The sequence below is a fragment of the Phlebotomus papatasi genome, chromosome 3 (genome assembly GCF_024763615.1).
Source record: "Phlebotomus papatasi isolate M1 chromosome 3, Ppap_2.1, whole genome shotgun sequence".
Classification (NCBI taxonomy): Eukaryota; Metazoa; Arthropoda; class Insecta; order Diptera; family Psychodidae; genus Phlebotomus; species Phlebotomus papatasi.
Genome location: NC_077224.1, coordinates 10,866,219 through 10,890,496, shown reverse-complemented (window position 1 = coordinate 10,890,496; position 24,278 = coordinate 10,866,219). Strand labels below are relative to the sequence as shown.

The 24,278-nt window shown below is 33.6% G+C and overlaps 1 protein-coding gene across 2 annotated transcripts in view; it reads left to right on the top strand.

Annotated features, from left to right (window-relative positions):
* Positions 1–24,278, top strand: part of LOC129806674 (monocarboxylate transporter 2) — a 224,835-nt gene that overhangs the window by 46,286 nt on the left and 154,271 nt on the right. For both annotated transcript variants that reach the window (XM_055855443.1, XM_055855442.1), the window contains exon 3: positions 18,457–19,259. In XM_055855443.1, coding sequence (XP_055711418.1) covers positions 19,034–19,259 — 226 coding nt within the window. In that variant the 5' untranslated portion in view covers positions 18,457–19,033. The remainder of the gene's footprint in view (positions 1–18,456; positions 19,260–24,278) is intronic.

Genomic DNA, 24,278 nt, shown 5'->3' with positions numbered 1-24,278 from the left:
ACAACTCCTTAAAATTAAGTCATTGTGTTAAGAACTTAGTATGTTCTTAATAAGTACTTAATGTGTTAACCAGGAAGGCGCTAACTTAGAAAAAAAAAATATTTTGAATGGAGAAAGAATTAATATAACTTATTTACATAAAATTGAATTTTGCATACTGTCTCCTGAAAAATTACTAAAAATGAGTTAGCCTCTTGTAATTTCCAAGGAGCGATGTATTTCTCGTGATCGCTTTAAGGACAAAAAACATCTAGCCCCACTTACAGTTGAATTTGTGAATGTGGGTATTCTGGCTGAGCCATATTTCGCATATCCCGGCTAACACATTAATTACTTATTTATTGAGTATTTAATCAGATCTTAACTCAATGACTTAATTTTAAGGAGTTGTAGAACATGCAACTACTTAAAAAATATATGAAAATGAGACAAACGTCAGCGCTTTGTGGTGAGTAGTGAAACTAATATGGCATGACTCAGCCTTAAGACTAAGTACTTAATTAAGGTCTTTGTTAAGGTTCTTAATTAAATAGTTTGTATTAAGGACACTAAAAGTATTTTAACTAAGTACTTAATTAAGCACTTTCAACTAAGCGCTTTTCAAGGAGTTACCCAAATGCATATAAAACATGTATTTTTAATTCTTCATATTGTTTATTTCTGAAATAAAAGTCAAAATTACACTTTTGCTTAATTGTCCTAATTGGCAAGATGAACATGTTGCTACCGCATCTTTGTTATATTGTCCGGCACAACACTTTTTCCCCAGTTGCAACTGTTGCTGGATGGAACTCCTGTTGTCTTCAAATTTCTCCTGAGAAATGTTTAAGATGCATCTGAAACAAAAAATCAAAGAAACGATCAAATAAAAAATTAATAATATTCAAATTCAAAACTTTTGAAAAAGTAGACTCCCGAAACGGGAGTTTATGGGACTCCGTGAAGTTATGCACTTCCGGCTCTCGGATTACGCGAGTGGGACTGGAGAGAGGATTCGTCAAAATTTGGTAATTTACACTCCCGGATCACGCACTGAAGAGAGGATTTTACAAAAAATGGGTCAGGTATTGGAAATTTAAGCTTCCGTATCGCAAGTTGGAAAGCATTATAGGAAAAATTTAGTAGATTTTGGAATACTTGTGGACTTAATAACATTTCAGGATTACAAGGTATAGGGACTACGGGGAGAGCCTTAACTTAAATGTACTTACCACATGAAAATGCAAAGAAGAATGTTAAGTTATTTAATTTCACTGAAATTCACTATTTATAAATTTGCGATTAAAAGAAAGAAAACTTTATAGACACTTCACGTGCTTAGGGGAAACTGGGGCACCACCAAACACGGGGTAGCACCAAACACTGATTTTTATTTCTAAACTTCTTGGACTATCTCGACCATTTCTTCAGTGGACAAGCATCCCTATAATGCCTATAAATTTCTGTAAGTCTTGTCCTTAGAAGTCGAAAATCTGATTAAAAAATCGCAGTGTTTGGTGGTACCCCGTGTTTGGTGGTGCCCCAGTTTCCCCTACTAACATTTTGTGGTTATGTTTTCAGAAATGTCATTTTTCTCATCTCTTTCAAACCAATGGTTAACATGCATCTATCGCATTTTCTATTCCAGTTTCCATTTTTGCCACCAAATGTCGCTACTTTCGCTCAAAAATTCCTTAATTAAGTACTTAATAAGTACTTATTAAGAACTTAATTTATGAACTTGGCTTAAGTTATTATTTAAGAGCATCGACAATGCCTTTAATTATAGCATTGTGCTAGTAACAGCTTACCTTGTGTTAGCCGGGATGTCTCTCTTAACATTAAAAGACGTTGAGCTTTACTAAGTTTCCCCACCATCCCCTATTGCCCCCTGTCCTTTGGAATGACAAAACAAACTATTCAGCATCGTATGAAGCCTTAGAATGGAAATTGAGTATTTTATTGGCACGATCGCTTGGAAGAAGCAACAGGAGCTCCTTGTCCCACTTTTGGGGCACCCTGACATTCGAATGCTAAACTCGAGGAATTGAGAGTGTGAATAATGCATGATTGTTCCTTGGTCACCGACTTAATTATACTGTACTTATCGTATAATGAAACACCGACTGAACAACACTTGAGAAATGTGACAGAATATTTTATTTAGATTACTTACTGACCAACCAAGATAGGCACCGCAAAGTGAAATGTACATTTTATTTATTTAAGTGACAAATTTCTTGAGAATCCTTCTAAATCATTCATGCAAAGACAAAAACCGTTAGCAGAAGTTTGAAATTGAATCCAAAATTGCGTGGAAAATGAGGAAGGAGGAAGAAGACAATCATGACTTAATAGTATTAAGAATAATAAAACATGTAATTTTAACCCTAATAGAGCGAATGAGTGCTTATCCCCAGGGTTATTAACTTGATAATTTATACAACACAATTTTATGTTAGTCTCTCAGCTTATTTCTATAACAAAAACATTCAGATTGAATACGTAATTAAATTTATTGTCAAATTGTCATTTGGCAAAACTATTTCAACAAGGACATAAAATTTTGATTGCCAATCTTTAAACTTTGCAGCAAAATTCGAAGATGAAACGAATGGATTGATAGGGACATTTTACGGAAAATTAACTTTCTTTTGCAAATGCGAAAGCAAAGTTATAAAATACCCGCAAGTGCTTCAGATTCACAAATTTCAATATAATAACCCTTCCAAAGTACCGTGGGGTAACTTTTAAGTTTTCATCATTTTGAGTCTGAGCTTGGCGCTAAAACATAATTCGCCGTGGAGAAGAACAAGAGCTTTCACTTTTGATGATTAACGAATCATTAACCCTCGTTAAACTTTTGAAACTTTATCTCAAAACTTTCCGTTAAGTTAAGATGCACAGGAGGGTTGTTTATTTTCCTAACAATATTGTATTCTATCATTATCTTGCTATTATATAATTGGAATTATTAAGTAATTAAAATAAAATTATAATGAAAAATCTGAAGATGATGGAAACTTTGGGATGAAAATTGAAAATTTAAAGTTTCTTGATTAACCCTCAGGCGTTAAAGAATGCTTTATAAGGCTCTCAGGATTATATCTTCTTTAAAATAACTCCATAAAATTGATTGTGTAAAAGTAATATAAATCGCGTACCAATCTAATTAATTATTGAGGAATATTTAAAATTAAATTTCTTGACTTTTGAACACAATAAATTTGAAATCGTTTTTGTTCGAATTTATTGAAAATGTTCCAAGTTATTGGGATAAGAACTTTCTTCTGTTAGACATTCGATCCTTTTACATATTTTATTAACTTTAAATATTACATGAATAAAATCAATTCAATGATTATCGAAGCAGATTGGGTTTTATTTCAAAGACTTCGTATTAAATGTCGACCAATAGGTTTTTCTTGTGTAGAATCTTTCTTTAATTCTGAGTTCAATTATTCAGATTTCACCCTATATTTTGTAGGCCACAAAAGCAGAGAATCATCTGTGGGTGTATTTGCCTTCCAGAGCAAATATTTATTGAGATTTTGCCAAATGAATTGTCTCACAAATGCTCACAAATTAGAAGCATTTGCTGAAGCAAAGGAGCAACCAAGCGAAATTAATTGTTCAGCAGATAATCCTCAAAGAGATATCCATATTAGATTTAGCTTAAGAGTTCAATGCCATTTCACAGAATCATTAAATTAGGGTAGAGTTTTGATTATATTGGCCAACTTTCCATTTCAATATGTGTACCAAATCAATGCTAAACTAATAAAGCCAACATAATATGAAAATGCTACATAGCACTGCACTGCACACGATACAATATAATACACTTAACTATTTTCTGTTGAAATAATATAATTTACACGTAATTCGAAAAGAGAAAAAGGAGAATTCATCATTCAATACAAATTTTTTCTCGAAAATTTATTTAAATTTAATTTATTTAAAAAAACTGAACTGTTGTGCTTATGAAAGAGCAAATAATACTCGTCAAGTGATCATGTTATGAACAATATTCATGTTCATTTCATTTTATTCATGTTCGATTTACGAGCATTTTGGATGTCCTCTTTGGGAATGCACAAACATTTACGAACAATTTTCCCAAATAATTTTCTGTGCACTTTTGTATACCATTTTAAATCAGTTGTAAACCAGAAAATAAATTTAAAAAAAAATACCAAGGGTAAGAGAACGTTACGGAAAATTTAAATTCAAGTGCAAGTTTTTTAATGCCAAGCATTTTACCCAATTACATGAAACGAACAACTAATTTTCTTATTCGGAAAATTTAACAATATCTTAGGGGAAACTGGGGCACCACCAAACAGGGGTACGACTAAACACTGCGATTTTTTAAATAGGTATAAGATTTTAGAAAATGAGACTTATATGAAATCATGATACTATAGGGATGCTTGTTCAGCGAAAGAATGATCCACATTGTTCAAGTAGTTTAGAAATGAGAATCTTTTTTCGTAAAATTGTGAGATTTTGATAATTATAGTCATGTATATGTTTATGTGGAAAATGAAACTGAAATAAGTTAAAGGGACAGATAATCCTAACCGGCTTATGTAGGTGAGATTCTTAACGTGAGCTAACTCGGAGTGCATGCAAATTCGATTTGATGCTGAAGTAGGGAGTCACCATTCAGTTATCTTGAATCAAATTCGTGAAATTATACAAATTTTGTATTTAAACCAAAATATCAAGGATTTGGATGAACTGACAGAAAAGTGTTATATGGGTGAAATGTAGACCAGAATGTTCTCTATAATTTTCCCATAGAACATGATCTCATCGATTACTCAGAAGCCAAGATAAGCGAGGTTTTTTGTTTCTTAACTCGTTTTTTCATCCAGAGTGACCCAAGTGTTCATTTGTTGAACTTCAACTATATCAAAGAATTGTTGTATTTTGTGGGACTTTCCATTTAAAACCCTATTTTAAGTGTCTTGGTGGAGTAGAGGCAGTCAAATTGGCATCTGAGTGATTTCAAAGCGTTATTATGGGAAAAATCAATTTTTTCACACTTAAACGGCAAAATCGGAGTGATAGCGTAGTCTGAGCGGAAAATGATGTATGGACGAAATGTAGAGACAAATGTGCTCTACAATTATGTTGAAGTAATCATCAAAATCGGTTCAGCGACAGTCGAGATAATTGAGGTTATGTGATATTGAAATTGGTTTTTCGACTGTGGCGCCCCTGGTGTTGGTCCCACGAAGTTCAAATATTCTAGAAAGTTGTAGCATTTGGTGAGATCTTTCGTTTAAGCCCTCATTCATCAAAATCGGTCACATAGAACCGGAGATATGATTTTTTGAATTTCGTGAACTTTGACCCCTCATATCTCCGGTTCTGTTTTAACCATAGCGCACATACGCACCATTTTGGAAACGTCTTAGACTGAACTACAACATGCTAAAATTTCATTAACTTGCACAATGCCGTTTTTGAGAAAAGTGACTTTGAATTTCGATGAATTTTGACGCTATCACAGCGCCACCTGTGGTGACTTTTTGAACTTCCATCTGAAAGCGCTCATCGAGATGAAACCAAAAAGGTAAAATTTAGGTCGCTATGTTAATTAGAACCGAAGATAGAGGCCGGTCAATGTTCGAACTTTGACCCCTTATAGCTCGGGTCAGGGGTTTTAGATCGACTTAAGGTTTTTTTTGTTTGATAGGTATAATCAACTGCTACAACATACTAAAATTTCAGCCCGATGCACAATGGTATTTTTGAGTTATTTAACTTTTAAGATTTAAAAATTTTCTTTTTAATAATAGCGCCCCTAGCGGTGGTTTTATGAACTTGAGATGTTAGAAGAGGAAGTGGCATTTCACGAGAGCTTTCCAAAAAGCCCTCACTTTTTAAATTCTGATAATTAGAACCGGAGTTATGGCCATTTTAATAAATTTTTTTTGAACCCTTGTAGCTCGGGTCAGGGGGGTCGGGGGACCTTAAGTTTGGTATTGATGGAAAGCCCTAAGACCCAGCTATAACATACTAAAATTTAAGCCCGCTCGATGCCATAGGGGCGGAGCTATTGAGAAAACAAAAAAAGGGGGGTCTTCAAAATAGCGGAAGGAGGGGTGGGGGGTGGGGGGTCAATGCACCAAGTTGCAATTTTCACCCGATATATAACCTTTGCCGAAAACCGCAAGTCGATATCTTTTTTAGTTTAGGAGCTATTAAGCTCCAAAGAGCGGCCGGCCGGCCGGGAACGTAAAATAGCCACATATATATTCGTGATCAGGAAGTGCTGAAACACATTTTGGCCAAATTTGAGGTCGATCGGACGACATGAAATTTTGTTAGGATTATAGTAGGTGAGATTGTTAAGAATCTCACCTAATAAATTTTCTATACCATAACTTTCCTACATTTTTTGGGATAGAAAGAAATTAATGTTCACATTTTCTTAAAAGAATATAAAATTAATCACAAAACAGAGATTGGGGCACCACCAAACTGGCAAATTTCTTACAATTGTAGATGTTGCGAGCGTAGCTTGAATAGCAAATTTTTTTTCTCTTAATCTTTCATACTTTGCCTCTCCCTCTTTGATCGATTTCCGAAATTTATATCCAATCATAGCATTTTCATTCAAAACAAAATGGGAGAAATATAGTTTAATGGACCTAATTTCGCCTTAAATGAGTTTTAATTAAGAATTGGTGGATGATTTTTTCGATTTTATTAAAAACAAATCTGAAGGGCGCGCAAAATTCGAACTTTAGGTAAAATGTTCGCCACGATTTAGTGGCGCTGCTTACCAAAAACAAATCGATTGTTGTCAAAATGTTGAAAAATCCATTGAAAAATATGTTCGGTGTGCAGTGCTTTAGATTTCTGTTTTTTAGTCATTTATTCTAAATGTTGCTGTTTTTTTGTGAGTTATTCACATTATCAATATCTTCTTTATAATTAAGAACTGTGGTGAATGCCCAAAATAACAACAATTGATGAGAAAAAGAGGTGTTTAGTGGTGCCCCAGTTAGGCGGTAACCCAGGTGGTTGGAGAAAATCGAAAAATGTATATTGACAGAATTTTCCTTTTTCTGGAAAGTTGCATTGTTTTACATCATCCTTAGATGCATTAATACGCATCCTATACCCAAGCCTATAACATTGGGTAAGAAACATTTTTCTAAAATTCATAGATTACTTAGGAAATTTTGTCAAAAGCGCATCTTTCAAAAGTATTTGGTGGAAACCCAGTTTCCCCTATGTTTTTCTTCAGTTTTCAAGTTTTAAAATCAGTCTAAATTTATTGTTAATCGGTAAATCGTCAGTTAAATCAGCTTTTGTCGTAACTTCATTTTTGTGATTTTGAGATTATATACATATTTAGAATCGGCGTAATTTTGTTTATTAGACGCACTTGAGAAAAAAGCTTTTATAAGCCCAATAAAAAGTATTTTAAACAAAAATTATCGCAAGTGCCCTTAATCAATAAAAATTTATCAGAATTTATCGTAATCTCCATTTTTGGGCAAGTTATGATAAATTTTCATACAAAATTTTCTCTCAAATAGGCATTTACCGTAACTTCTTTTGCTCGTTTGCGTGGCTTGTAATTTGCAGCAAAAATGTAATATTTCTCAATAAAAAGTTCACAAACTCTACCAAATATCCAAAGACAGTGCGAATAATGCAACATTAAATCATTTTAATTCAATATTTGTGAGAAAAAAGTAAGAAAAAATCCCTGCCCATTTCTCATTAATTCAAAACAAAACTAGAGACGCATCGCACAAAATTTATTCAATAAAATTTATGAAATAAAAGCTTTTAGGGACAGAGATAACAGTTTAATTGTCTAATTTATTTACATAAAGGCGCTTATTATCACTAGAGTAATTGAAATTGATATAATGTATTTCTGAAAATTGTCGTAATTTCCAAGTCTCCATACATTGGAAGTTACGGCTTTATAAACGATAGAAGTTACGATAAAATCTTATTGTGATTCATCGGACATAGGGTAACATGTGGTATTTCGGGACACTTTTTAGCACTTTCAAGTTTCAATCAGCTTAACAATTTCTCTAATAACTTTTTTCTGTGCTGATTCAAATATTTATGTTCCTTATGCTATCCAGAATAAGATTCTTATCGAAAAATGCTGAGAAATGTATCATTTTTTATACAAAATAGCAAAAAATGTAAAGAAGTAAGAGTGGTATATTTCGGGACAGTTGAGTCTTTCGGGACAGACAAAAGTAGCTATTATGCAAATAAATTTCACCGAGCCTAATTATTTACCTTTAAATAGAAGTTCTAATCTTCACTCTCTCATAAAAAATTTGTTTAAATTTCACTTATAAAGTGACTTAAATCGAAAAAAACTAAGCACTGTTTGTGCTGACAACAGCAAAATTTACCACACTGAAGGTTTTGTAAAAAGTGGTATGTGACACTCACAATTCACGTGTATTTCACGCTTTAAATTAAATAAAATTTCAGAAGTTTTATATTTATCTGACACGTAAAGAGCTTAATATTTCATATAGAACTTGAAAATAATTTGAAAACAAATATTTGCAGGATTTTTGATGTGTCCCAAAATACCCATATTAGCACCGAACAGACTGGGCCATTGCTCTTTTAATCGATTTTCAAAGGAGAAATGGAGAAGTGAATATGACACCTTCATTGTTTTCGATTAGATAACTCACTGAGAACAGCGCCATCCAGTGTAAGTAAAATGTCCAAGGCGGGAAATATTTTCAGTTGTTCAAAACAATGTAATTCACATTATTCACGTGTATTTTATACTAAACTTTAATTTCACTAAGCCTAGACTCATTTTAAATGTATTTCAAAAGTTTTCACAAGAGTTTTATGAGTAAAATATCCTTTGTTTTGATTTTTCCTGGCATCAGCTGATTTCGATGGTGGTCGATGAAATTTCGAACAGTGAATTCAAATAGAGAATGTTAACGGACTATATGATACGGAATTGTCAAGAAAAAGCAATTGACCGAGCAATTGCTTTTTGCTTTCTGTTCAAGGTATTTAAATTTGGCTAATTTTACTAAAATATCATTTTCTTTTTCAAGAATATTGTCTCAAAGAACGGAAAAAGATCAAATTGATGCAAAAATGGGTTTGATACCTCAGTTTTTTGAATATTTTTTCCACGTGTAAAAAAGCAATGAAGGAGTAAAAAAGCAATGACCATGTAAAAAAGCCCAGTCTGTTCGATGTGATTATGTCCCGAAAAACAGCTTGTCCAGAAATACCATACGTTACCCTATATCTCAAAATCTCAGCTTTTCAATCATTTTATAGATTTTCTCGAGTTAACTTACAGTTTATTAGAGCCACTTTTATTATTCGGACTCAAAAGTATCGCATTCGGAGCTCATTTTTAAGAAAAATAGAGCTGAACTGAAAATATCGTCTCCTGAAAAGTTGTCAAGAGGAAATTACGACAAGTGCTGATTTAACTGACGAACTATAAAAACGAATAAGAAATGGAAAACTTTAGCGGGAAACTTCGACTCGTACGCAGGATCCTTTTCCATTTCACTCCGCTGGATCCAAATAACAAACGAGGGACCGGGTCCGGATCAAAATCCCTAAATCCAAAACCCCGAATGGGTTGAACTCCCGAATTTCCAAAAGCCTGAATGGGTCAAAACTCCGAAAGTCAAAATCCTGAAAAACCAAATTCGCGAATTCTTAAAAGTGTCATATACTAATTTTCTGTATTTTGGGAAATAAATCGTACCCCATACTCTCTGTGTAATTTCGTCCCTTTCAGGATTTTTACCAATCGTTATTTTGGTATTTTGGTTTTATTATATTTGGTTTAGGTTTTTGAGTTTTCGGGATTTTGGTCGGCACCAGAGGAACCAAATTTCAAGATACTTGCGGTATCTAAATCGCGAGATCGAGCATTATGTGAAACTGCTACGCTTCGACTCCACTTTTCAGTAGTTTTTCATAGTCCTTTGATGAATTTTTCATATGTTTCTCAATGATAGAATCGTATGTTGTCAATACTCGTAAAATACTCGACGTTATTGCTTGAATATTCTGTGAAAGTTTTGTCGATGTGACTATGTTTATTGCCTTCCTCAGAAATGTTAATATTGTGGGAGAGTCTTGCTTTCTATCCTGGATTTATTTATGTTATATCCTTCGGTATCCTAAAGGCTCCAGTAACCCTTCTATAGTAGCTGCATAAATTAGAAAACAAGTGAGATATTTTGGTGAATATAGAAGCACGTTATCACATATTATCTTGTGACTATTTGCACAGGAGCGTCTAGAATTTCTCACAGATTGTTTCGAGACAAGAGTATTGACTGAGAGGGACTAGAATTCGTAATTGGATTAGTAGAGAACTACCCCATTGAACTGGATTGGAACACTTTCACCGGCTGATTATGTTTCATTGTTGCTGGGAATGGGTGCACCCTTGAACCATGCTGGTAGTTTCAGTAAACAGAACTAAGATCATAAGAGTGAAATTGGATGATGCTTTTTTTAGTGCTATGGAGTTTTTTTCCCCTTATTTTGTTTCATTATCCCTCGTACTATGCATTCTCAACATCATTCTTGGCACATGATGAATTTCACACTTTATACGCTCCCAGAGACAGGACGAGACTAAACTTCGTAATCACACAATTAGTGTCATTTGCTCACTTATGCTCTCTACGTGTTTGAAAAAATTAAACGTTTATGTTATTCTTTGTAGTCAGTTTTGATGAAGCAGCTCTTATTTAACCACTTGAACTAAATTCCTATAGGGGTTCATGGGGCAGAATCAAATAGCTCAAATTTGAAATGGTTTTCTAAGTAATATTTGAATCAGTTTAAATTGAAATCGGCATTATCTAAGAATAGCCCTGTTTAATCGAGTCCTATCACTTTTAAGAATTCGGGATTTTGGCTTTCGAAATTTTGGCGTTTGGGATTGTGGCGTTCCGGATTTTGGCTTTCAGGATTTTGACCGAGACCCGTCTCCGGTACACCTTTAAGATCTGTAAAATTTCATGAAGTCAAAATTCGCGTCCCTTTCTTTCTCTATAAATTTGCATAAGTCTACATCACTTTTTTGGATTCTAAATTGAACAGAAATAAACTTAATTTGGTGTGATGTTCAAAAGAAAAAGAAGAATAAGAAAAAATAGGATAGCTATATGCGAAATTTTTAAGACAAAAAAGAGATGTGAATTTAGACTTCATGAAATTTTACTGCTACAGAAGGTACACTGGGTACTCTGGAGCGATAAATGTTCAGCAAAATTCTATTTTGATCAGTTATGACCCCGGCACATCTATTAGATCGGTAAAATTTCACGAAATCAAAATTTGTCACCGTCCCTTTCTCAAACTCTCAAACACTTTGCATATGTCTATCTCATTTTCTCGCACTTCAAATTCGATTGAGCTAAATTGAATTTGTCGTGATGTTCAAGAGAAGAAGAAGAGTTCAAAAGAATAAAACAGTCATATGCAAAGCATGTGCGAAAGACAGGGACTCGAATTTCGACTTCATGAAATTTTCCTGATCTAAAAGCTGTGGCAGAGCCATTAAAAATTAAAAAGTAGTCGTAAATCTTTTAACCCTTTAACGACGAGACACTTTCTACGGACTGAAAATCAACAATAAAAATTAAAATGAGAAACATAATCAATGATAAGTCTTACATCTAACCTTGGAAAGTCCAACAGAGTCTGATTCGGTGTATTTTGTGCTTTTATGAACAATAGGGACAAAAATAGCCCAAAAATTTAAGTAATTTTTCTGACAATACCAATGAATAATATTTTTCGCTTTATTGAAAAATATTACGTACGACTATAGTAGTTTTTATTGCCAAAAGGGTTTTGCTTAAAAAAAATTGGAAGTATAAAAAGTAAATAAAATCAATTATGAATTTGAAAATTTAAAATATTCGCCATTTTTGAGCTTAAATATTTACTAGGGGAGACTGGGGCACATGTAACCATTTTCGATAGATGCGAATTTGAGGTGATTTTCCAAGGACACTGTGACTTTTTGGAAAATATTTCTTAGCTCATGTTTTACCCTTGGGTATAGGCAATTCGTCGAGGGTAATGCGGATGCTGGAAAACAATTGAGTTTTCCATAAAAATAAAATTTGTGTCACTGTGCATTTTTCTCTTTTCACAAAATACCTGGGGTAGAAGTAACCACTTTCTGGGGAGGATGTAAACACCCCTTTTTCCACCCTTCAAATTAACTTTACACCACTTTCAATTATTTTAATTACTTAAGAGGTATATAAAGACTGTATATTTTTCAAAAAATCACGACACTTTTTACAAAGAATAATTAAAATAGCAAAAAACTAAAAGCATGCATATCAAAGACATTTTTCAATGGATTTTCCCCATATTTTGACATCATGTGACTTTTATTTAACACAGCGCCACCAATTTTTTTCGTAATCTATGAATTATAGATATTTCGCATGAAGGTCAATTTCCCGCTCTTTTACCTACTCATTTTGTGAAATTGAAATTGCCTGTTTACATCTACCCCAAATGCTGTTTTCTGACCAATTATTAATTCTTTTGAAATAATGAGAATCTCAATTTCTCTAGTAAATCCATAAATATAATCCTAAAAGATGTAGGAAAGAACTGGTATTGCTACATTTCGATTATTTTACACAGTTTTTAATTTCCAGGTGGAAATCCAAATGACCAAAATAATTGAAATATCAACATTTTCGGGAAAAATGATTTTTATTTTTAAAGTATTAGGATTTTATTGACCAATTCTTCTGTGGACATACATCCCCATGGTATCTATGAATGCTTATGGGTTTTATCCTCTGGAGTCTTAAAATTAATGAAAAAATCACAGTGTTTACAACTACCCCAGATTACTACTGCCCCAGTTCCCCCTACATAGAAAATAGCTAGACTTGCAAAAAATATTCTAGATTCCTTCAACATTCTACTTTACAATTATTTGCAGACATAAGAAAAAAATAACTTTAGGTAGTCAGGAAAAATTATTATTTTCTTTATGGGACACCGGTGTTCCAATCGTCCTTAAAGGGATAAATGAAACCGAAAATACAAGGATGGCTCATAACTTTTTTATTTCCTTTGCACGAATAATATTTTACAACTTTTGATCATTTATACTTTATGGTTTTTGTTTTACTTAAATGCTGACCAAATTTTATTTAAACTGAGCCATTTTATCAAAATACTGTTAAAACTACTGTAGCTATTGATATCCCCATTTTAAAGCTCTAAAACTTTAAAGACATAACATTCGGTGTTAAAGCCTTCTAATTATTATTGCTAACTTTGTCTGTGCTGGCGGGATATCTCGAAAATAATAATCTGTGCTATTAGGAATACAAACTGTAAACTAAACTACGCAATCTTGTTGGGAAACTTGGAAGTCCCTCTAAAGCCCCACTAAATCCAGTTTGTGATTTAGATAGTAATATCTGAAAGCTTCACGCGAGAATCATGAACGTATACCTTCGTTTCAGATTATGTTAATATGGTAGAAAAGAATTGGTTGTCGTGCAAAGTACAATTGGCGCCAACTTTCCCGGAGTAAAGCTCAAGAATATAATCTAAGCTTAAGCCTCACTTGCTAATGCGTCTAGCGGCAAAAAGAAAATGCGAATGTCTTGTTAAGGGATGAGGGGGTGAATGTTTTCCTTCCCTTGATGACATCAATTTTAAATATCAGTGTGAAATTAACTGTCAGTCGGTTGGGGGAAATGAAGAAAAACAAAGTCTCATATCACACCTGTTCGAAATTTTCATTTCATCGCACAAATTTTCCCATTCTCCAATTTTCTCTGCGACTTTGGTGAATGGAAAATACTTCTTAGCTTACATCCCCGAGGCGAAACTTGAGTACAATGGAATTTCTCTTGAAGAAAAAAAAGGAGCGCCAATTGGGAAAATGGGGGAGAATCAAGGGAAGAATATACTTTGGAAAAAGCTGCGTGTCATAAAATTGAATGGGTTCCAATAAAAAATACTTAATATTAAATTGACTGAGAGTCAGGGGGAGTGGGTGTTCTAAAGAAACTTTCACCCATTGTCTCTATCGTATTGGGTGTAAATGATAAAATTGTCATGGAGCAAAATATCGTGAAAATTGTGTCAATTTGCGGCATTTTTCTTGTGTTGCCTGAAGAAAAGTATATATATAATATTGAGGGGGAGTATGGGCTAGCTGACGAGTGGAAAGCTTTGTTTTCTTGGGTCTGGTGATGAAAACCCAGTGGAGGGAGATGGCACAGAGAACCTGTCAAAGGAGTTAGAGTCTCTACGAGTGTCGCCCAGCGGCCTCAAAGTGATGATTTCAGCAGAAAGTTGTTGGAGCTCCTCCAACTCATTCACTTATATTTCATATATATATTTATATATACAATGCTTGAGTGAGAACTTTTCATGAAAATATGACTTGCTGGCATTTTTTACCCCACCAAGACTTCATAGTTCAGACAATTCAGACTATCCAAGAGTTTTATCCCAGCCACAAACATCATTTCGATTGCACAATGATTATGTCCGAAGAAATAGAGAAAAAAATATTAACTGACACTTGGCCAATCCCAGATTTATAAATATTATTAATACACTGTTTTTCTTTTAATTTATGCCTAACGCACAATAACATTTGTTTTGTAAACATGTTTTCGGAACTGCCTATAAGAGTGAGCGAGATGACTAGATTTAGATCTCACTCACTCTCACTGAAATGTCAAAAACATGTTTACCAACAAAAGTTATTGTGCGTTGGGCATTACTGACTAGAAAACTCAATTTCAATTTCAATTTCGACGGCTCAGAATATAAAACGAATAAGTCGCGAATGGCCAATTTTACAGGAGAGCAATTTTAGGCTGAGATTTTACATGATGAGTAAAGGATTTTTAAGATTTGAAACCCCTAACTTTGGGAATAATTAACTTTCCGGTATAATATTTATTCATAGGAAAGATAGAGGGAAAAGGGGGGAAAACTCTGCAACTTAAGGTTCACTATTATTATTAATCGTGTCGGGATATATTTTTTTTTTACAATGTAGGGGAGGCTGGGGCAAAAAGTCACAAATTGAAAATTTGAAAATTCAATATCTTCCAAGATAAAAGAGATAGCGGCTTAATTTTTTTACAGAGGGGAGAGGCTCATAATTTTGTCCAGTTTCTTATTTTGGACACTTTGGGGATAAAATTGGACACTAAGAATTAATTGATTAAAATGATGAATTTTTATTCCAATATATGATGAATAATGAATTCTATCTAAATATTTGTTCTTTTTGGAAGATTTTAACACTAAAAACGTTAAATTTTGAATATGATTTGAGTTAAAATTTCTTTGTTGAAAATTCAGTGTGAGCAATTGCTTACGAGAAATATGACAGATCTTCGTGTTTACTTCAGTCTTATTTAGCTCTGGTGAAATACTAATAATGTTTTTTCGCTTTTTTTCAATGATATTATTCATTGAATATTCATTGAGAATTGTGTTGATTCACGTTAGTGTTGATTTGTACATTTGACCTGAAGTGAGATTTGCCTTGTGAATTAGATTTTTCGTGTGAAAAATGGGAAATTTTTTAAGACATTTACCAGTAAGGTGATACTCCTTATTTTGGACAGGTATTTCCTCACGAAATTTCGTGAAGTTTTAGCTTTTGTGATGACTAGGTTGGTCAAATGCCTGGAGAAACAAAGGAGCATCATCTCTACGAAAGAGATGTAGCGAGAAATGCCTTGAAAGGCTCACTTTAATGAATGAGGCTAGAAGTCAACTCACTTTAATGAATGATGTGGAAAGTTTCCGGGCTTCTTGTGACATTCTACGTTTTCCTTACATAAACAGGAAGAGAACTTGGTAAGATTGGTTCATGAAATGAAGAACAATTTCGAGGATTAGCTGTCCAAATTTACAGCCAAGTTGTCCAAATTAATAACCAAGTTGTCCAAAATAAGAGCCAAATTCACCTCTGTATATCAATTCATTTTCAAACGTATTAAAACTAATTTTAGTAAAAATAAGACGATAAATAGCTTGCTATGTTTCTAAACAACCCTCTTCTGAAAAGAGAGTAACAAAAAAAAATCAATTAGTATTGAAAATGTCGCACTTCAAACTTGGAACATCGATGCATATAAGCAGATTGTCCAAAATTATGAGCCCTTACCCTATATGACCTCCATAGACCTTCTTCAATGTCGTAAGTTTCTTAGAATTCGAACAAGGATTTTAGAAAATAAAAAATATCGAAATTTTTACCCCTATTTTTGAAATATTTTCCTTGCAGAAGATAACAATTATTACCTACTTATTTTCCAAAATTGATGGACTGGTAAATATTTCCTAAATGATTTGAATTCTTTGAATACGAATCCGCTATCCATTTTGGAAATTCACAAAGGTTCTTTTCTCTAGAAATCTTTTTATTAAGAACGGCCACTTGGGGTAAAATGTAACAAAAGGTATAGAGCAAAAAGTAATAAAAAAAAAGCGAAGTAATTTCTGATGTCTCACGGCGAGAAGAAACGTCATTTCCATGTCCTGCGGCTTTTTGTTTGCATTGGTCAAACGATTAGCAGTCTTTTGTGTTTTTTTTTCTAAAATAGCTTGTAAAGCACTTTTCTCGTTCAGGTAGAGAAAATGGTGTTTTAAAAGGGTGTAGGGGAAAGTGACCATGCTTGATACGATCCAAGCTTGATAATAACTATTTTTTTCCTATGTTAATCAATAGTTATGACTCATCGCAATATATTTCAATAGCTGGTGCTAAGCCTCACATTTCCTAAAAAAATTAGGATCCTAGCTCTTTTTTCCTAGTTTCAGGAAGCAAAAATCAAAAATAGGCCCAAAACTGTAATTTCGATACATGATATTTCATAAGTATTTCTTAATTAATGTCGCTGTTCACGAAAACTACTATCATAGGCACATAGAGGGGTCATCAGTACTAATATTTATGTAAAAATATTTGTACTTGGTGGACACTGTTTTTGTGGGTGGTAACAAATTCATAAATTCTACTTGTGTCCATCCTATATTTTAAGAAAGGTCCATGAATGATAATTTTAATGTGGCAACTATATCATTAGATGTGATTCTTTCATAATTAAACATATTGCAATCCGCCAATTTTACCGACAATTGACATAATCTTCAACCCTGTTGCCTGAATTTTAAGGTTCCAGAATGACATTTTCGTGGACTCAAAGTGAAAAAATGGTTTTCGCTAGCGCCCTAATGTCATAAAAACATGGCTTAGAAAAATTACATAAAAGTGATTTTAAAACTAATAACCAGTCGTACAAGCGATTTAAGCAGATAGATTAGAGTTTCGTCTAAATATTGATATGCAATTTTTTGTATCCGGTGAATTTTTTGCAGTGAAAATGGGCCTCCGAATTGTCGAATCAATTATTATACAGGAAGGCCCCGGACCCAACTTGTATAAAAATCGCTACTGAATTTCCATTTTCTTCTTGAGGACAATCTAAGGATTTCCAGGAACTATTTGAGGTTGGATTATGAACCTAATAAGTGAGACATTTTTTTGTCATAGTGGAAGAATCGCTTCGGTTTGTGTGTTAATCAGAAAATAATCACAAACCTTGGACATTATTTTACAGTATCAAGCATGGTCACTTTCCCCTAGAGGAATAAATTTTCTATAAAAATATGTCACCTTAGCTATTTTTTTAATTTACGATAGCCCATAATAAAGCAAATCAAATGTGATAATATCCCATACCTGTTACTATTTGCCCCAGCATTCTTGAAAATGTTCACAAAATTACCTTTTAGAAAACAGCTCAAGAAATGTATTTCCTTACAAAATAGAGGAAAATTACTTTCACAAAGTTGTAGAGCGGTAAGTGTCCTATAAAACTTCGATCTGTCAATTTTTAGCTCCAGATTGGCTAATTTTGCCGATCGTCGCTCACTGTTCACTCTGAAAGCCACTTATTCACCCCTTGGTAGAGGGTATCAAGGAGTACCTAAAAAGCGAAATAAAACGAATTTTGCAAAAAAATTGACTTGTTCGACTTATATTCTGACAAGGCGATTTGATGTTTGATAGAAACATAGAAAATAATTTAGGATTTCAATAAAACTCTAAAGTCACTATTACTATCGGTTGAATTTCCTTTAATCGAAAATACATGTTCATTACAGTGTTTGACAAATTCTGAAATTCCGAAAATGCTTATAAGGCTGTATTGACCAAATGTAGCAAATCTAAAATCAACACTATTTCAACGAAATGGTACACAAATAATGTACCTGAATAAATTCCTTTTTTCCTTTGGGTAATTCGTTTTCAGTAACGTCAGTGATTCTCAAAAAAAAAATTGCTGACGAATTCTCCATCAACTTTTGCTCATCCCATCTAAACTTAGCAAATTAAACTTTATAGTGCTTTTTTTTCTCTCTCATCCACAGCAACTGCAGAACAAACTTTTTGGCAGTAATCACTATCCCAAATGATAATCCCAACTCCAAAGTGAAAATCCAGTAGACATGAAATGTGGTATGTTCTGTGATTTGGCCAAAAGAGTGCGGAGTGTGATTTCGGTGAGCCAGAGCAGTTAAGACTAAGATGTATTGCACATGCGATCGTGGTCTTAGTAGTTACCTCCAGCAACATCCGTTCTCCACACTCCCGCGCGCCCCCTTCGTCGCGGCCGGACGCACGGTTCCCCGTCGCCCGCCACTGCTCACATCATCCCTCTCTGGTGCCAGGTCATGTGTCAACCTGCCCACCGGCGATTGTCAGTGTCCCACCGAGCGCCCCTATCACTCTGCCACCGGCGGTATATGCGACGTCCACGCCGGCCATGTGATCCCGTGACGTTACAGTTGCTCCTGTAGATCTCTCCAATCCCATCAGCATTGCCCCCAGTCCTGCTGGACCATCCAACAGCCCCCCGCCGTGTGCCCTCAATCCCACTGGCCCACGGATCCCATTCCCTGCCTGTCATCGCACAGCCAGACGCTGGGCAATCAACAGCAGCCAGAGATGCTGGGCGTCTCCAACGGCTGTGGATCACCTGCCATGTCAGCATCTCCACCACCAGCGCCACCGCCACCAGCGTCCAGACACCATCCCTTCAACATCGGCGGCTGTTCGCGGTGTCGTTTCGCCACCATTGCAACACCTACGCACAACAGGCGTGCTAACTCGGCAGGGCATCACCTAGAAATGCGTCACCCTAATTATAACGCACAGGCCAACTCCTACACAGGTACGTTCGCTACCACCTTACTACAAATTAATTCTCGAATATTGGTAACAATTTTTTGAAAAAGTTGTCCTAGAAAGTTTCTACCATTTACCCCAATTTTAAGGGTTAAAGTAGATTGCGGTAATAAAGGACCCTCGGAAATCCCTAGTTACTATCTCAAAACAATTGATATGTGGCATCGAACGGAAAGATAATATAATATAATGGTACAATTGAATATTCTTTAAATGTAAACTGTTAAGGCCAGGGGCTCATCAAAACTAATGAAAAGCGAAGCTATTTATCACTTTTCCTTGTAAAAAATTGCAAATATTACACCGCGATTTTAACAAATTTGCTCGTAGTTTTTGTATTACTTCGTCAAACATTATGAGTATGTATTCTTGGATAGCTTTTAACGAACAATTTTGAAATATATCAGACTGATAAAACTTGCCATTAATCTTCAGTGTCTATATGCAAAAACATATGGAAAAATGAATGTCGAGAGGCCCCCGGTTGGGACAACCCTTGCCCGACAAATGTATATTCTTACATCTACAAGAATTAGCCACTAGGCTCTCTGGATAAATTACCACTGGATCACATTTGCAACAAACGAGCAGGGCCGTAGCTAGAGTAGAATTTAAGGTAGGGCATCAGTATTTAAAGTTAAGGGCATTAGTCAAAATTTTGATTGATCTATTTTTGTTAGTCGATTTCCGCCCTACTTCTCTTGAATGTAAGAGGATAAGGTAAAACAAAAAAAAACATGATTCAAAAAGGCAAATTTTCAAAAATAAAATATATTATTCTAATTCTTCGATACATATACTTAAGGGGTTACGTGGGTCAAAATTGACAAAAAACACAGCAAATTTTGTTTTAATTTCTTTTCAACATAATAAAAAATATAATTGATTCAAGCTCTTAGGCATATAAAAGTACAACATTCGAACTAAATTTCCTAAAATTTTCATTTAAAACTTTATCCTGTGGGACTTGATTTTTGGAGACATTTTTGAAAAAAAAACATACTTTTCGGTAGACAAATTTACTCGGAATTGGTTCACCTGGGAACCAAAAACCAAATATTTCCTGCTACCTGATGAGTTAAACTAGTCTTTGAACGAAGGATTTTGTCAAAAAGTTAAATTTGAATTTTTAAGAAAATTTCATACACAAAAATACCAGTTTAGACGTGTTTTACTATACGTTTCGTCTTGTAGAATCTAGAATACGTTTTGATCAAGTAGACATCACACTAATCAAGGGAAAACTAATGGGAATTTAATCAAATCATTATTTTGATCACTGACCGTTCTCAGGTTGCAGGATCCTCAGGTGCAGGTTATCATTGCTCGGAGTATCAAATTAGCGGATCAAGGCCCCTCGATCAGTATACGACCACTGAGAAAAAAAGGGGGTGCGATTAACTTTTTTTCCTCGTAACTTTAATACTTTTTAGGTGTAAAAATATATCAACATTTTTTATTGTTAATTTCACACCTTTTTAAGTGTAAAATTAACATGAAAAAGGGTAACTTTGACCCCTAATACACCTATAAAGCATAATATTTACACCGATTTTGGATCAATACTGCAGGGTAAAATTAACATTTCCGGAGTGTTATTTTAACTTTTTAGGATTTCTCCCAGTGAAGGGAGAGTAGTTTCCACTACTGTAACATGGAACGCCCAAAATTAAGGTACGATAGAAAGTGGTGCAATCGAGAATTTGTTAAAGTTTTCCATGTCATATTTATAAGTTTTCCAACATGCTATTCGTGATGAATATTATACGACATAAATGAAATTCGTTCCCCCTGACCAAGGATGGTAAACAAATTACTTTTGAGGCTGTGAGGTGATATATCCAATTAATGAACTGCTCTTACAGAACAGAAACAAGAACATGTTAGTGAATTATAATTTAATTGCTTGAAAACTTGAAGTAAGAGTGAAACCGTTCAAGCCCTGGTTCAAGCTTGTCTCAATTACTTTTTTTTATTGTTTTTATTCAAAGGAAAAATATATTCTTATGGCTTTCTTTCTATTCATTCTTGAAAACGATTATTCTGATCCGATTTCTGTCTTCTACATCAATTTCTTGTAGAGGTTAAATTGCGTAGAATAATCTCAAGGCTTATACAGTCTTTGAATATTTGTAATAAAATGTTCTCAAAACAACATTAAATTCATCGGGATAAGGATACTGGAGATTTCTTCCATCGAGCTGTGTATGTAGCTCGACGATTATCAATTCTCATCAGAAATATGTCAAGAATTTGTGCAATCTTAGGTTTTGCCAAGAAAATTTTCTTTATAAGTTTTTGTTTTAGAATTGAAATATTAACCTCATTTCACTCCTCAAATACCAATGGTTGGATGGAAGAGAACAATTGGAATTTTTCTTTGTGCTTGAAGTTACAGAAGATAGATTTACCCAAACGGTTTAAGACAGATAACTAGACATGGAATTACACTATAATTTTAGGAATGAGATGCTATTTGACCAGTCAAACAGATCAAACACAATTAACACAGTCTTTACTTGGAAGTCAAATACAGATTCAATGTAATTATCACTATCACTCCTAATGCCGAGTTCGACATTACAAAAAATACACAGAGAATAAAATTAAATGTATCACATTTCATGTATTTACACAAAGTTTCCAATTAAAAGTCAGCATGAAGAATGCCACTTGAATTGGCTATTGAGAAGTTCTTCAAACAAAAGTATTTTGAAAATCTCTCAGTTCAATTAACTTAAACTTTGTCTTCGTATGCATCAGGTGAGATAAGAATGTCTGCAGTGTTTGAGTAAAGGATACCTGCAAGTGCATTTTCTCACTTCATGTTGAATGTTAACTCATGCTTAAAAGACACTATCGGGAGCATAAACTTGACGCAAACAACAGATGCTTTCGTATAAATGTAAGGAGTGAGCACGTAGAAAGTTAGAAGGCTCTTGGCACATGAAATTAAGTCTTGCAGTATGTAGCTGAGATGAAAAGCACTGAAAATTTCTTATTGTGTTATACTGCTATAGCAACAATAATACAATTTTCTTATACAAAAATGAAACGAAATAGTGGTAATATTATTATTATCAATACTTATATTTTTTCATGCCAGGCTATATTTTTAGGCTTTTACGTTTAAAAGTCAAACGCCTTGTCCTTTTTAATTACACTGTATTTCAGTGTAAAATTGTTCGTAAATGTTTGTCAATTCCTATTAGGAATTTAGAAATGCTCGTAAATTGTATTATCTACTAAAAAGTTAAGAAATATTGTACCTTTTTACAAACACTGTTTGTAAGATGATCACTTGACAGACATTTTTTTGTTCTTTTACAAAAATTTGTTCGTCTAACAAAACTTTACGAACAAATTACAAAATTTTACAAACATTTTTTCTGTGGGTTTACAGACATTTACGAACAGTAGGGGAATTCTGTAACAGTATGACAATGTCATATGACAAATTTTAAAAATTTAATGTGGAAAATATGGATAAATTAATTGAAAATCAGATTCATCTCAGTTACTGAGAGCTTCATAGAGCTCCTTGCAATAGCCATTTGCTGCTCACTGGTTTGAAATATTATCCTGGCTTCCAAATTTAGTACGAATATTTGTCATATGACATTATCATATCGTTACAGAATTCCCCTACAGATGTTTGCAAGAGAATAAAAAATAATCACGTTACGAACTATGATTGTGGAAAAGTACAAACTTTGTAGAGGGTTATATGATTTACAAGCATTTGGTAAGTCCCTAATAGGAATTCACAAACATTTACGAACTATATTACAAAATATTTGTTCTCCCACGTAGGGAGAAGTGCGGTGCCTGCGGACAGAATACTCAAACTTCGGGGCTGCGACTTTTTGGTTGTAAAAAATAAAATTTGGTCAGTAAAAAATTAAACTTAGTCAGTAAATAATTAAATTTGGTCAGTAAAAAATTAAATTTGGTCAGTAAAAAATCAAATGTGGTCAGTTAAAAATAAAATATGGTCAGTAAAAAATTAAATATGGTCAGTAAAAAACTTTTAAAAATCGGTAAAAAATTAAATTTGGTCAGTAGAAAGTCAAATTTGGTCAGTAAAAAATCAAATACGGTTAGTAAAAATAAAATACGGTTAGTAAAAAATAAAATATGGTCAGCAAAAATAAAGAATCTCGTTAGTAAAAAATCAAATTTTGTCAGCGTATATTTTGGTCAGTAAAAAATCAAATTTGGTCAGTAAAAAAAATTTGGTCAGAATAAAATAAAATTTGGTCAGTAAAAAATCAAATTCGGTCGGAAGAAAGTCAAACTTGGTCGGTAAAAAGTAAAATTTGGTTAGTAAAAAATAAAATTTGGTCAGTATAAAATTTGGTCAGTAAAAAATTAAATTCGGTAGGAGAAAAGTCAAATTTGTTAGGTAAAAAGTCAAAATTGGTCAGTAAAAAGCAAATTTGGTCAGTAGAAAATCAAAATTGATCCGTAAAAAATGAAATTTGATCTGTAAAATATAAAAAATAGTCAGTAAAAAATAAAGAACCTAGTCAGTAAGAAATAGAATTTTCTGAGCTTCGGGAAGTTATCTGCATCGCCTGTTGAGGGAAAGGGAAATTTTCTGTGCTTTGGAAAATTATCAGTAGCACCTGTTTTATTTTTGTATAAAATTTAGGAAAGACGAAATATGAAATACGAAATGGTAAAACACAAAATGTACTAAAATACGAAATTTCCGCAATACTAAATGTGCAATACCTTTTATCCGGATATGCAAAGTTATAACTTTTATTGATTTCCTTTTAGTTTTTTATTGACTATATTATTCACTGATCATATTTAATTTTCCACTGATTAAATTTCACATTTTACTGATTAAAAAAAAATTACTGACCAAATTTGACTTTTTACCGACCAAATTTGACTTTTCTCAAACCGAATTTGATTTTTTACTGACCAAATTTTTATTTTATACTGACCAAATTTTATTTATTACTAACCAAATTTGGCTTTTCGCCGACCAAAT